This window comes from Pelecanus crispus, chromosome 19 (assembly GCF_030463565.1).
Source record: "Pelecanus crispus isolate bPelCri1 chromosome 19, bPelCri1.pri, whole genome shotgun sequence".
NCBI classification, from domain to species: domain Eukaryota; kingdom Metazoa; phylum Chordata; class Aves; order Pelecaniformes; family Pelecanidae; genus Pelecanus; species Pelecanus crispus.
The window spans coordinates 3,645,419-3,659,247 of NC_134661.1; the positions used below are offsets into that span (position 1 = coordinate 3,645,419).

Consider the following 13,829-nt stretch of genomic DNA (forward strand, 5'->3'; position numbering starts at 1 on the left):
GCTGAAATTCCTAATAATAGGTAGAGGATCAAGAGCAGAACTGAACTGCTGAATAAAAGGTTAAGAATTAAAAAAGGGGTGAAAAAGAGGAAGAATATGACACTGACCTAGAAGTAAAATAGCTTGCTAACAATTTGCTTATTAATAGAGATTTATATCTGAAGATAAAACAAACATCTTACATTGCCATTCCTGCACGGTTTTCCTTTCTTTCTATTTCTTCTTGCATTAGTCTGAGAGCTTTGAGCGTGTATCTTCTTTCTTTTCCTCATCAGATCCAGTTCCTGAGGCCAACTTTTTGTCAGGGTGTGAAGACATTTATCAAACATCACTTGATGGAACAGCTGGTTAGCCACGCTGCCTGCACAGAAAAGACAACATCAGCCATCTTCCAGACAAAATACAGAGAGAGCATCAAATCACCTGGCCATCTCTCCATTTGCTTTGGCAGCCAAATAGACGGCCAAAACAAAGGCATTGTCCTGGGAGCCTAAGAAAGTTCAGGAGAAGAAGAAAGAATTGTTTGAACAAAGCCAAACTGCATCAGGATGACATGTCATCAGTGATGACATTCTCCGGTAGGATCACCAGCTGATTGAACCCTTCCAGCTGGTAACGTGCTGCACAACAAAGATAGCAAAATTTAAGTAGAGTACAAGTTAACCTTGGATACCAAAAGATACTGCTGTGAATCAACCTAGAAAACTCCAGCTGCTGGTTATTTTAAATGAATACTTTTGTTTTCACAAATGAACCTGTCCAAAAGCACCGCACAGTGAAATGCTCTCTAGGTACAGAGCAGGAAGAGGAATAAGCTTCTGCCTTCACTGCGTATTATCGTCAAACCAGAGGGATGCGTGTAGTTCCAGCTCTGTGTGCCGCGCAGACTCCTCTGTCGACCTTCTCATGGGTCTAGTAAGAAGATGCACGGCAACGCAGACCCGGGCCGAGACCATCAAGCCGCTTTACGACAGGAGACCAAGCAGCTATCAGACCACAACAGCTCTGCAGCGTTCCACAGCGTGGCTCAGTTTGATCCCCAAGGATTTCAGGGAGATCAAGCGAACAGTTGAAAAGCCATCACTTGTTCCACCTGGAATTCTTATAAACGAGAAAAAGCTGATTTTGCCTGAGCAGTGTTTTATCCAACAACAAAGAGGCACAGCCCTTCGCTCACCTGGGATTTCCAGCAGTAAGAAGTACAAGCCGGCCGCGTGAAGAGCGTAAACCCTCTGCTGTGCATTCGCTCTTTTGTGCTGGCCCGCTTGGACAAAGTGATGCAACACAGCCACGAGAGCATTAGGAGAGAAGTTGTTTTCAGCAAACAAGGTCCAGATATTCTGAGGCAAAAACAGGCGAGTAATTGTGAGAAATCCCGTAACAACTTAGCTGTCCACCAGCAGCTACGATTCACACTTCAACAGTTGTCACTGCAACCAACCCCCTCTGTATATGATATTTTTTTTTAAAATATGTTTTAATAGTAATGTTATAATATATAATGCTGTATCTATTTTATGTTGTATTGTATTATTATATTATTGTATCATATATTTTGATTGTATTATATTAATGCATTATGTTGTTATATTATATTTTGATTGTATTATATTAATGCATTATGTTGTTATATTATGATTGTATTACGTTAATATTGCATTATGTTGTTATATTATGATTGTATTACGTTAATATTGCATTACGTTGTTATATTATGATTGCATTATATTATGTTAATATTGCATTGTATTGTTATGATTGCATTATATTATTATTACACTACATTATTATTATGCTATATTAAATTAAAAGATTTTTTCCAAAACTTGGGAACAGCTCCGCCCGAAGCAGGCCAGCACACAGGAGCTCTCTGGTGCGCTCTCGGCCCATCCTGTGACCGCCGAGGCAGGGCAGCCCTGCGGAGCCCCCCAGCACCGGGCCCGCGTCCTTGCCCAGCGGCAGGGCCCGGTGCAAGCGGCCCCACCTCTCCGCTCTCCCGGTCCTCCCCGGCAAACGGCGACAGGCACCGGTAGAGCCAGGTGAAAGCATCCAGCCCGTCTCCCGCGATCTCCTCTGCTATCCCGGGATCCAGCGGCTCCGCCTCCGTGAAGTCCAGATCCCAGACGGCGTTCGCCCAGGCTGCGAGGGGGGAAAAGCCAAACAACGGGGTTGACAGGCACGGGCCGCCGCTGCTCCTCCAGGCGGGCGCTCCGAACAACGCCTGGCGCTCAAGGAGCGGAGCCATGACGGCAGAAACGCCGGGCCCGAGGGACGACGGCCGGCAGCTTCAGCCCCGGCAGCTTCAGCCCCGGCTGCCCGCCCCGCCGCCCGCCGCCGCCCTCAGCGCCCGCCGCCCCGCACCTCCGCCGAGGTCGCGCAGCCGCCAGCCCTCCAGGGCGCGCGGCAGCTGCCCCGCCGCCGCCATGCCGCCAGCGAGCCCTTCGAACCCGCCAATCGCGCGCTGCCGCCGCCGCCGCCGCCAATCCCCGCCCGCCGGCCTCCCGGAAGCGGCGGGGCCGCCGCTCCCAACGCGCCTGCGCGGCGGCGCCCAATGGGAGGGGGCGGGCGGGGGAGCTGCGACACCGCCCCGGCCCCCCCTCTCCCCCGGCGGCGCATGCGCGGTGCCGCGGCCCCGGCCCGGGACGGCGCGCGGCGCTCGGGCGGCGAGGCGGGGGCATCGCGCGCGCGGGGGGGGCAGCGGGGCCGCGCGCGCCCGCCCGCCCCGGTCTCCCTTGCCGCGGCAGCCGGGGAGGCGCCGGGTCCCCGTGTGTCCCGTCCCCCCCCACCCCCCGCCGGCCGGCATCCCCTGCCGCATTGCGGGCCCCCGCCCCGGGCCCGGCCCCCGCCCCGGGCCGCCGTCCCCGCCGCGCCGCTCCCCGCTCGTTCGGCGGCGATCCGGCGGCGCTGCCCGTCCCCGCCGAGCTCTGTCCGTGGTGCTTGCGGGCAGGGCGGCAGCCGCCGGCCGAGCTCTCCCGGCGGGGCCGCGGGGGCCGCGCCCCGCTGCCGGTGCCATGAGCTTCTTCGGGTTCGGGCAGAGCGCGGAGCTGGAGCTGGTGCTGAGCGACGCCGAGAGCCGGCGGCGGGTGGAGCACAAGACGGAGGAAGGCAAGAAGGAGAAATACTTCCTCTTCTACGACGGGGAGACCGTCTCCGGGCGGGTGGTCCTCACGCTCAAGCACCCCAACAAGCGGCTGGAGCACCAGGGCATCAAAGTGGAGTTCATCGGGCAGATCGGTGAGAGGGGCGCGGGGCGCAGGCCTGCTGCGGGGCGGCTGCTCCCCGGGGGCGGCCGGCCGGGCCCCGCCATCCCCGCCTGGCTGCCTCCCGTCTCGGTCGCGTTGCGCGGAGGCCGGCACGCTCCTGTCGCCTTCGCAGCGCTTGCCGGTTGGCACGCGGGCTCTGAGCGTGAGCCCTGGGAGCGCGGCTGCGCCCCACGGTACGGGAATCCTCGCTGGCGCGAAGTAGGTTACGCTCGCTCCCCAGCAGCGCCTTGCCGCGCGGAGAATTCCCACGGCCGCCTGAAATCATTCCGCCCTCCGTTCGAGCTGGGCAGCCCGGTCGGTTCTCTGGGCTCCAGCCCCGGCAGCAGGGAGGGAACTCCCGTCCTTTTCCAGGTCATTGTTCCCCGTCCTGTTTTCTCGCTCCTGCTCAGTTACCGATCTCCGAAACGCACACCCTCGGAGGCAGGGTAAAATTCGGTTTCCATCCTGCAGATGCAGGTCTGAGCCTGGACATCCTAGCAACGCCAGCTGTCGGGCGGTATTCTCCAGGCTGTCTTTATTCGCAGCTCTACGAGCCGTCTGTTTGCATTTCTCGTGTGCCTATTGATTCAGTTAGGGAAGCAACAGCTCTGCCGAGGACGGTGAATCGGGTGGGTTTTGCCCGTACGTCTCAAATCACCACCGGCACCTCCCCAGTCCCTGCCCTGCGACGCGTTTTGCCCGGGTAGATCGGCTTTCTTGAGGCCTGCGGGCTCAGCTCGGCCAATTCCACCCTTTACTCTCTTATCCTTTGAGTGGGTGACCGCGCATCCCTGCACGATTAGTTGGGTGACTTCAAGTTGCTCAAAACTCGTGGTTATCTGTGCGTGTAACCAATTTAGATTTAATATTTCCTGCTTTCTTAGAGGAAAGGTAACTGCCACGCCCACTCTTCGATCGGAGCGGAGATGTCCGTGTTTCACGGACGGGCCTGAGACCCACAAGCCAAAATAAGTTCAAGACCAGTGATGCGACTGTGCTCGGCATGTGCGATGCCTCACGTCCGTGGCTCTCTGTACTTGGGTTTAACCCTCAAAATCACCGCACGAGCTGTGGGCCTGCAACCTTTGCATTGCAAATCATGCGGTGTAGGAAAGCGAACTAGAGGTTTTCCCACCCAACCCCGATACTGCTGTTTAATATTTTTGCTGGTCTCGCTTGCGCATAACGCTGCCTTTGGAAAGAAAGGGGAGGACAAGCAGAGAGAGCTTGTAAATGGTGGAGTGTAAGTGAGCCCATTCATCAGGAGCTAGCTTATGACCTCCTGCTATTTGATTATGATCGTCAATGGAAATTAAGCATGAACTTCGCTTCCTGCTCCACTCTGTCTCCTCTCTGCTGCCTTGCCTGCTTCTGATTCCCCATTTTGAAAGACTTTTGAGCCATACGTATTTAGAATAACCGCTCTGAATTCACGTTATTGCCCAAGCAGGGTGTGTTAGGAGCTGCTGCGGCTGCATGTCAGTCTTTTCTCTTTGCCCATCACGCCACTTTAATAAAGCGCTGAAGTTTGCATTGCTGATGGCACTTAACGCTTTCCATCTCAAAACAGCTTGCCTTATATTCTGACTTCCCACTGCCATGAGGCCAGTAGCTATATGAGACAATTTAACAAGTAGGGAGACTGAGACGTAAAGGAGTGATGTGTCACCGGGAAGATGGCTGTTCCAGACCCGGTACCAGAGTCCAGACTGTGAACACCGTGTCCTGCGTGGTCTCCGGTGAGCACAGAACCCATTTAAGATGTTTCGCCTGCAGTTACTGTGTCCTGAGCATGTCGCCAAAACGTTGGCAGGTTTTGGTTTTGGTTTTTTGTTTTTTTTTTAATCTGGAAACCTTGTAGTTCTGAAAACCTGAAATTACAGCTTATACCCGTTTGACATGCTAATGTCTTCTACAGTGTGGGAAACATCAATCCCTCCTCTTGCTAAGGCTGCCAAGTGCCAATCTGTGCCCTTCTGAGGTAGCAGAGAACTTAGTACACTGACATTTGCCTCCCCTTGCTTTAAATTCGATCGTTGCCTTCTGCATCGTGTGGGAAGATGATACATTCCTCTCTTTACGTGGCACGTGGCTTCTCCCTGTCACATCGACAAGCACTTTCCTCTCCACGGACATGTATTCAGTGCAGAGAGAGTTGGTTTATTTATGTCACCTGCCTGCCCAGCCTAACGGGCTTGATGGCACTCGCTGTTCTGCGTAAGTGAGGGGTGTTCTAGTGCCAATATTTCCATTATAGAGATAAGGTGAGCAAAGGGGTGTAAGAAACAGGCATTACTTAAAGGCTGAAATCTCACTGTGCATCTCAAGGAGCAGAGAACTGAGTCTCGCTGCAGTTCCTGAACTCAGCTGATACCTCTCAGAAGCCTCCTCTGCACAGTTTAGTGCTGACAGTGAACTTGTGTGTATATGGTTGTCTGATGACTTAGGTTTTTGTTTCTTCATCTAAACGTATCAGATTGGCTAAGGCTTTGCCTTTTAGAAGGACTGTGTGGATGCCCTGTAGTCACACAGCTCACACGCAGGGTTGGGCAGGGCAGATTTCATTGATGGTTATGCGTAATACAGAGCTATTAATGCAATTTGCAGAGTTTGAGTTTCTGTTGCTTTGACCTAAGGGAGAAAACTTTGTGGAAGCGTAGAGAGGATCGCTTTCATTAAGTGAGGAAACCTGTACTCATTTCCTGCTGACGCAAGAAGGTTGTGGGGGCCACTGAAGCAATGTGACCATGTTGGTTACCTGACCTGGTTTGAACAGCGCTTCCAAAGGTGAATGCTCTTCCCTCATCGGTGTTCACGTGGCCATTAATGTGTTATCCAGGGGCTGGTGGAACAGCTGACTCTGCCTCCCCGCACACTTGGTAGTCATGCACTGAACGCTGGCTTTCTGCAGAATCGGTGAGGATCTGCACTGTTACTTCTTCCTCAGTGCGAATCAAGACCACTCAAACTCTTTGTTGTCAAAGGATAAGCAGGAACAGTTGGAAGCCTCCTAGCCCTTCATTCTGGCTCTGCCGTGGTTTGCTGTTCCAGAGAAGCAGTGATGTTTTTTCCTCTCTTTACAACGGCAATGCCTTTGGCCTGGAATATTGTGTAGAAAATTATTGGAAGGGATCGTGTGAGCTGCTGGCTCCTCTTCTCAAACGGTCTGAACTAGTTAATATTGATAATAAGTGAGCCATGTCACTCTAAGGCAAGCCGAGTTCCTGATCCGTTGCAGTAGGTGAGGCTGTCCGGACCTCTTCCATCCTGTTTCAGGGAGGAAAGTTCTGGCCTGCATCTGGCTCTGATGGAGAGCAGTGAAGGAGTGCAGTGTGTTGCAGCCACAGGCTCCCCTGGTAGGTTCTCTGAATAGTGGTGAAGGAAGTAGCGGTCTGGACAAGAGAGTTGGTTGTAGCTGTAAAATCTCCTGCCTTTCCTCACTGCATCATGTGGGATTAAGCATCACTGCTTAACCTGGACTTATGTCTTCCTAGAACTCTACTATGACCGAGGAAACCACCATGAGTTCGTGTCTCTGGTGAAAGACCTGGCCCGTCCTGGTGAATTCACTCAGTCGCAGACATTTGACTTTGAATTCACACATGTGGAAAAACCTTACGAGTCCTACACGGGGCAGAATGTGAAGTTACGGTGAGTCTCTTCCCCTTGCTGACCCCAGTTCTTGGTTCTGTGCAGCGTGCAAGTCCTGATATTTACTGTGATGATACTGGAGTGCAGCATCCCTTCCCAGACATCCTTGCAAGCTTATAATGTAACTCAAAATGAATTTTGGTGGGCCGAGTTGTAAAAGGCTGCCTTTGAGGGCTCTACTTTTATAAGCATGCACCAGGCTTTATGGAACTTGTTTTGCACCATTTAAATGACAGGAGAAACCAGCCCCTTCTGAATCAACCAAATACTTTCTAATTTATTTGGTAATTCAAAAACCAAATGAAATTGTTTGTTTTAGTCTCCAATGGGGCCATTTTCGCTGTCTTGTAATCAGTCTTGTCGACTTTAATTGTGCTCTATATGCAAACAGATGCCTAGCTTGTATCTTGTTCACGTGTTGCAAACTGTATTTCATATCTAGGCACTCCAGTTGACTTGAAACTCAGTCACTGGCTTCAGAGGGGGGAGGTTGGAGAATTCTGAGGTCTGCAGAAATAGGTGTGTCTGTGGAGACCAGTGTGATCTCATCTCTTGCAAAAGGGCAGTGGTTTTAACATGTGCAAGCTGTTACTCAGATTCCCAAAATGGTGCTTAAGTAACTCAGGCTCACAAATGCATGAAAGCTTAGAGAAGCCTTAGAAGAGTCTGCTGTTCCATTGGAAAATTCCCTTCCGTCTTTTCCAGCATGGGGTATTGGCTGCTTCAGAAGCCAGGGTACCAGTAAGACTGCTTGGATAGCCCAGTGCAATCCATTCAGCCCCATGTCCCTCCCTGCTTCGTCTCTGTTGCTACCTGTACAACCCTAATAGGAGGGGGACTCTCCTTGCAGGTATTTCCTCCGAGCGACTGTCAGCCGCAGACTGAACGATGTGGTGAAGGAGATGGACATAGTTGTGCACACTCTGAGCACCTACCCAGAGCTCAACTCCTCTATTAAGATGGAGGTGGGGATCGAGGATTGCCTGCACATTGAGTTCGAGTATAACAAGTCCAAGTAAGTGTCTCAAAAGCAGCCAGTGGCTGCAGGGAACTGTCTGCCACAAGAGACAGCTTGGTTTGGGAGCCCGAGGCATGTGTCTTGCATGTGATCCTCAACAGGATTCTTTGTTCACGTGCTCCAGCGAGGCCGGCAGACGGTTCAGATCCTGGTTGAGGATCTTTGGGTTCCTCTCCTTGCCCACAGATGGGTTCTCTGGACCAAGGAGTGGGAAGCAATGGCTGTGGCTTACTGAGCTTGGAGCATAGCGCGAGGCTGTTGCAGTAATTTTGCGCTCCCTGTATCCTCGGCAAGATCGGTGTTTCCAAGTGTCTTCAAAGTACAACATCTGCTCTTTACCAGACAATATGGCTGAAGTGGGACCTTAATTCAGGCACAGAAGTTGGAAACAACTTGTTTAAACTACTTTTAATCATCTTTCCCAGCTGATGCTAGCAAATCTCCCTGCAGTGTAACATTTGGGTTAGTTTTAATTGACCTAAAAGAATTGGTTTTGGAGGCTTTGCTGTTGCAGGGGTTTCTTGCAGATATTCAGCCTGAAATTCTGGTTTTAATTTATCTGATCATGCTAAATGTTCTTTTCGATTTCCAAAAGACCGGAGGATGAAAGATGAAGTGCTGTTTACAGCAGCCTAGTGGAGATGGTTGATACACTATCTGAAACTTACAGCTGGGGCCACGGATAAGAGCAAAGTGCCTGACAAGCAAGTTCCCGCTATTCAAGTCTGAGTCCTGGTCTGCTGCGCAGTGTCTGATTGTGGTGCTTTCTTCCTTCATGTGCTAGGTATCATTTAAAAGATGTGATTGTCGGAAAGATCTACTTCCTGCTGGTGCGAATCAAGATCAAACACATGGAGATAGATATCATCAAGAGAGAAACAACAGGGACCGGACCCAATGTATATCATGAGAATGACACAATAGCTAAATATGAGATCATGGATGGGGCACCTGTGAGAGGTGAGAAGGCAGACGAACACTTCAAAATGCCTCTTCTGAAGTCTTTTGGGGTGGGAATAAGAGCCCTGCCGTATCTTCGGCTGCATCTGTGTGCTAAGTAGTAGTATGCATCCTATTTCACTGGTGCACTCACAGCAGTTTACGTAGGTGATAAAATACGATCCCCTTCCTTCTCTGGTATGATGAGGAAGAATTGAGGCATAATGAGTTCCAAAGACTTAATTCTTTTGTTGAAGCAGTGGCAGGACCAGGAATAGACGTAAATTCGCCGTTGGCATGGGCCACCAGCTGGCATTGCTGCAACTTGGAGCAGAAAGACGGTGTTCTAGCTCTGTGCCAATCTCCTGTGCCACTTGTTTTCCAGTTCCATTGCCCAGCAGAGTCACCTGCCAGAGAAAAGTGTCACCTTACTCATTTTTTCCTGTGGTGCTGTCTTGATACAGGTCACAAATGAGTCCTATGCTGTTAAAGCAGAGATGGAATAGCTGTCGGCAAGGGCAGGATCTGGCTATGGACCATGAATGCTGATTTTTGAAGGGAGTCGATGTCTTTTAGCTCGTCTTACTCCACTTGTGGAAATGGTCACAAAGTTTGTGGCCTAGTGAGATTTTGTTTTGCTGGTGCTCTCCTAGTTTGTATCTGTGCATTCTGTCTGTGCTGACGGTTCTGTGCACTTTGTAGGGGAGTCCATTCCCATCAGACTCTTTCTGGCTGGCTACGAGCTGACTCCAACGATGAGGGACATCAATAAGAAGTTCTCGGTACGTTATTACCTCAATCTGGTGCTGATCGATGAGGAAGAGAGACGCTACTTTAAACAACAGGTGAGAACCAGAGCTGTTAAGTTCTTCTTGGACCTGTAGACTGTCGCTTGGGATACGATGTTCTTGACTGAATATCTGTAAGGACTAGACAAATTAGAGTGTGCAAAGGGGGCCTAAAAGGAATGGTCCACGCAGGCCAGATGTGTACGGTGGTAGGGATGCATGTAGAAAGGTGCCCACCTGGGACTTATTTTCCTCTCTGTTGCCCTGTGGTGGAGCTTCTGTGCTTCACCTTGCCAATTCCAATGTGGTAGCCAACGGCAATAGGACAGAGCTGCCCTAGACATCCAGCAGGTTGCCTCTGCCTGCTCAGATCCTGGGGAGGAGCGCTCTACCCAAATTTTCAGGAAGGCTACATTGCGAGGCCTCTGCTTGCCACTGCAAGTGGCCTCATGTGCATGGCTGTGGGTGGAACATGCCAGCATGGGCCGAGTTCTCACTGGGTGCAAGCTGCTCGCCTGGCAGCTTGGTTCAGCCTTCGGGTCTGGGTGGGGCCAGGAGAAGGTCTCACAAGCCCTGACAAGCCGTGCTGGCTGTGTTACTACAGGAGGTGGTGCTTTGGCGGAAAGGAGACATAGTGAGGAAGAGCATGTCCCACCAAGCAGCCATCGCCTCGCAGCGGTTTGAGGGGACATCCTCACACACCGAGGCCAAGACCCCCAGCCAGCCTGCAGACAACAACTGCCGGCAGTGAGAGGCCACGCAGAGGAAGGCTGCTGTGGAGCCAGTGGGGACAGCAGCAAGGAGGAAGAAAAAACACTTCAGAGACTTCATGAAAATAAATATCCATTTTTGACTTAATTCCTTTCTTCAAAGGACTCGTAGGGTGGGAAGGGGATGGGAGGGCAAGGCAAGCTGGAGCACTGGCGGTGCGGAGTTGAAGGTACCTCAGTGCTTCCCGATCAACTACATTCCTCTGGGGTCGGCTGCTTTGAGGCATGTGTCTGGAGGCTGCGGAGCTGCCCGATCTCCTCTTTGCCCCGGGACCCTTTCAGTGTGGCAGCGGGGAGTGGGAGAGCAAGCAAAGGCCAAATCTGCTGCTTCTTCCCAGCAGTGTGGAGGTTGCTTTGGGGCTGTGTAGGATGGATATTTTTCTTGCCTTTCTGAAATCTTCACGAGGGAAAATGACACGGTGACTAGCTGGAAGGTAGAGGAGGGAGTCAGAGACTGGGGTGCAGCCTACTTGAAATTGCTTAGCGTTATCCCCTTGCTGCCTCCCCTTCCTCTTCATGCTGGCGTTGGACTCCTTGTCACAAACAGTTAGATAGTGTAGTGGAGTCAGCCCTGGGACTGCCGCGCAGCCGCGCGGAGCAGGGGCAGCAGGCGTGCTCTTGTGTCCTTGCTGTGGAGCTCCTGACTGCCGTGTCGCGTCGAGGGGGAGCCGTGGCTGGTAGGAGGGAGCGAGGCATGCGAATGCAGTAGGAGGTGGCACAGGTTGGGCAGAGCAGTGAAGGTCTGAGTGCTGCTGGGTGGGCAGGAAGGCTCCTGGCCAAGAGCAGTGCCTTCCTAGTCTTGTCCTAGCAGCTGCCCGAGCGCCCCTGAGATTCAGTCTCTCTGGTTGCTGCACTCATACAGGTCCCAGTTGCTGCTGTAGAGCAGGGGCAGACCAGCCTTGAGAGGTCTACGGAACAGTTTTGGAATGTGAGAAATAAACGGGGGCTCTCTTGGGAGCGGGCTTACGCTGTACACAGTGCCCTGCTCATGTCTGTGTCCTTGTGACAGAGCAGGCTTTGTAGTAGGGACAGACGGCAGTATAGAAACACGTGTGTATTGTTTTGTTTGCTCCCTCGCGCCTGCAGGATGAGGATCATAAAGACAGAAAGCAGATGCAATCGTTTTAAGAAGCTCACGGCCTGTGTGTGCTGCCAGATGAAGCCAAGCAGCAGCTGGAAGGATGGCAAAGCTCTCTGATTCCAGAGACACATTCTTGAGGCCTGAGCTGAAATCACCAGTGAGGTCTGAGGGTATGCCATGAACTGCAAACCTGAATGTGGGTTTTTTTCTTTTCTAAAATAAGCTTCTTTTAGTCTCCAGCTAAGTAGAATCATGAGAACTGTTCCCCAGAAGGGAATCAGTCCTCCATTAAAAATTAGATGTGGCTTTGTAGACGTGATTGACTGAGTCTGGAGAATATCCATCCTGTTTAGATGCCCCTCAAGAAAGCAGGTGGTCAGACCTCCTACCAGATGGAGAGACAAGCCTGCGCTAAATGCTGGGATATGAGCTCTAGCAAGTGGGATTTGTCTGGATTTCCCTGTGAGTTTGTGGCTCGCTAGGGTTTTGTCCAGCTTCCTTTTGACTCTGGAATGAATCTCCTCTGCCTCTGTCCTACAGCTGAATGTAGAACAGTTGTCTTGCAGCTGGGAAATGAAAGTATCTTCTGCTTTGTTTAGTGAAACAGTGCTGGTGGAGGGAATGGGGCCTGGGTGGGAAGGGGAGCTTTTTATGTACTAAGACAGCTACTGTATTTCAGTGATAAATGTGTGTTTCTGCTTGCCAAAGTAAGTTATCTTTTACTCACCACGTGTAAGGTTGTGGTTTTTAGTAGAGCTGGACAGTCTCGCTCTGTTGTAGAGGACACTAATGATCTCATCTCTGCTGAATGCTCGTGTCACACCATATTTCTGCTCTGTAATAGTGAAGACGTGGCTTGCTTTTCTTTACATGAGAAGTCTGTGCCATGGGCTGGAGCCGTGTCTTCCTAAGACTGAAGCAAAAGCTTACTTTAGACAACTACCTTGCTATGCCAGGGCAAGGGGCGATAACCTGCTGCAGGTCTCTCGTGGCAAGGGAATCTGGATGTTACTTTTGAGGCTCACTCTACTCCCCGCTCTGTGTAGGGGGAACCACCTGTGCTGTGGCAATACACAATCTTTTAGAGACAAGTGAAGCTCCCGTTGGGAGCCTCTGGGGATAGCAGACTTATCTTTCCATGGCTAAGCTGAGCACAGCAGCACCCTAACCGCCCTCTAGCTTTCCCTCAACTCCCATCCCGCCTACGATTTTTTTTTTCCTTGCCTATTCCTCTTGATTGTAGGCCATGTGGCATTAAAGAAACCCCATGGATGATGTCTCTGCATTCCAGGAGTGTTTTGTTTACTGGCCGAACAGCATCAGTACTGGATGTAAGATAATGGTCTGACAAGACAATGCACTGTAAGGAGACTTCTATTAAACATCTGTTCATCGCTTCTGGGGGGATTACTTGGAAAAGGTGCATGAGCCTATACATTGGGTTGGTTTGGGGTTTTTTTTTCCTACTTTGTGCCCCTCTCCCATGTGTCCCTACTTGTGGAACCAGAATTTAGAGACGATCCCCATTTTTACTTAATCTAAATGGACCATTCAACCTGTTACCCACTAGGCGCTCTGTTTGTCTGGGGTGGAGCAGATGTGCTGAGCATCTTTACAGAGAAGTTGAAGCATAAGGTCACTCCAAGACAAGGTACTCGAGAAAAGCATTTCATTAGCACGGTACGGGGCAGACACTACTCCAGCCGTCGTGTCCCCCTGAGCTGGGTGGTTCTGTTCAGTACCTGGGTCACTCCCTCTCTCCCAGGCAGAGTCAGGCAGGGGGGAGTGTGCAAATACTAAACCAAGCAGTGCAACCTGTAATTAAGCCTCTGCTGTGTTTACATGTTTCTTAATTCGTCGTCTTTTCAATGGCTGTATTTTAAAACTTGGGTTTTTTGTCTCTCCAATTAAAAAAAGCCAACCCTGGCTGTCAAATGCTGTGCACGAGTTTGTCTGATATGGTTTATATTGCCTGGCCCTGGTCTGGTTTTGTTTGGGTTTTTTTATGGTATTAAGACATTTTTCTTTAGTGCTATACTGTGCAGCCCTCCAAACATGCTCGAGGAGTTTGTGCTTTGTTATCTTTATAAATTCTCGGCCTTTCCTTAAGCTATGTCACTGCTTAGAAGCTGTGCTGGTGGAGGACCCACGTAGCTTAAAAATTAGCAAGATAGCTTTATTTTCTTCTATTTCTCTGATATCAGTACTAAAATAACACAGGAAGTTTTGTACCTGTGGGAAGTTGACTGTGATCTGCTTTGCAGCAGTCGGGCTGGATGAGTTTATACATCTAAGTTTTCTTGTTCTAGACAGAAGCTTAGCGATACCTTTCTGCAGAAA

The 13,829-nt window shown here is 50.9% G+C and overlaps 2 protein-coding genes across 2 annotated transcripts in view; one reads left to right on the forward strand and one right to left on the reverse strand.

Annotated features, from left to right (window-relative positions):
- The window catches only part of NCAPD3 (non-SMC condensin II complex subunit D3), a 29,736-nt gene extending 27,671 nt beyond the window's left edge, over positions 1-2,065 (reverse strand). Inside the window, exons 1-3 of the mRNA XM_075723177.1 lie at positions 1,985-2,065; positions 1,178-1,340; positions 183-361 (exon numbers count right to left, since the gene is read on the reverse strand). Of these exons, the coding sequence (XP_075579292.1) occupies positions 183-329 (147 nt within the window). The 5' untranslated portion in view covers positions 330-361; positions 1,178-1,340; positions 1,985-2,065. The remainder of the gene's footprint in view (positions 1-182; positions 362-1,177; positions 1,341-1,984) is intronic.
- Positions 2,066-3,011: 946 nt separating this feature from the next.
- Positions 3,012-10,464, forward strand: VPS26B (VPS26 retromer complex component B). The gene is made up of 6 exons (XM_075723178.1): positions 3,012-3,234; positions 6,737-6,893; positions 7,744-7,908; positions 8,696-8,871; positions 9,553-9,695; positions 10,243-10,464. The coding sequence occupies exons 1-6, from the start codon at positions 3,012-3,014 to the stop codon at positions 10,387-10,389; spliced, it is 1,011 nt and encodes a 336-aa protein (XP_075579293.1). The 3' UTR covers positions 10,390-10,464.
- The last annotated feature ends 3,365 nt before the right edge of the window (positions 10,465-13,829 follow it).

Coding starts and splice junctions, on each gene's coding strand:
- VPS26B (XM_075723178.1), top strand. CDS start 3,012: ATGAGCTTCTTCGGGTTCGGGCAGAGCGCGGAGCTGGAGCTGGTGCTG. Junction 7,909..8,695: donor TTCGAGTATAACAAGTCCAA/GTAAGTGTCTCA, acceptor TTCATGTGCTAG/GTATCATTTAAAAGATGTGA. Junction 8,872..9,552: donor GGATGGGGCACCTGTGAGAG/GTGAGAAGGCAG, acceptor TGCACTTTGTAG/GGGAGTCCATTCCCATCAGA.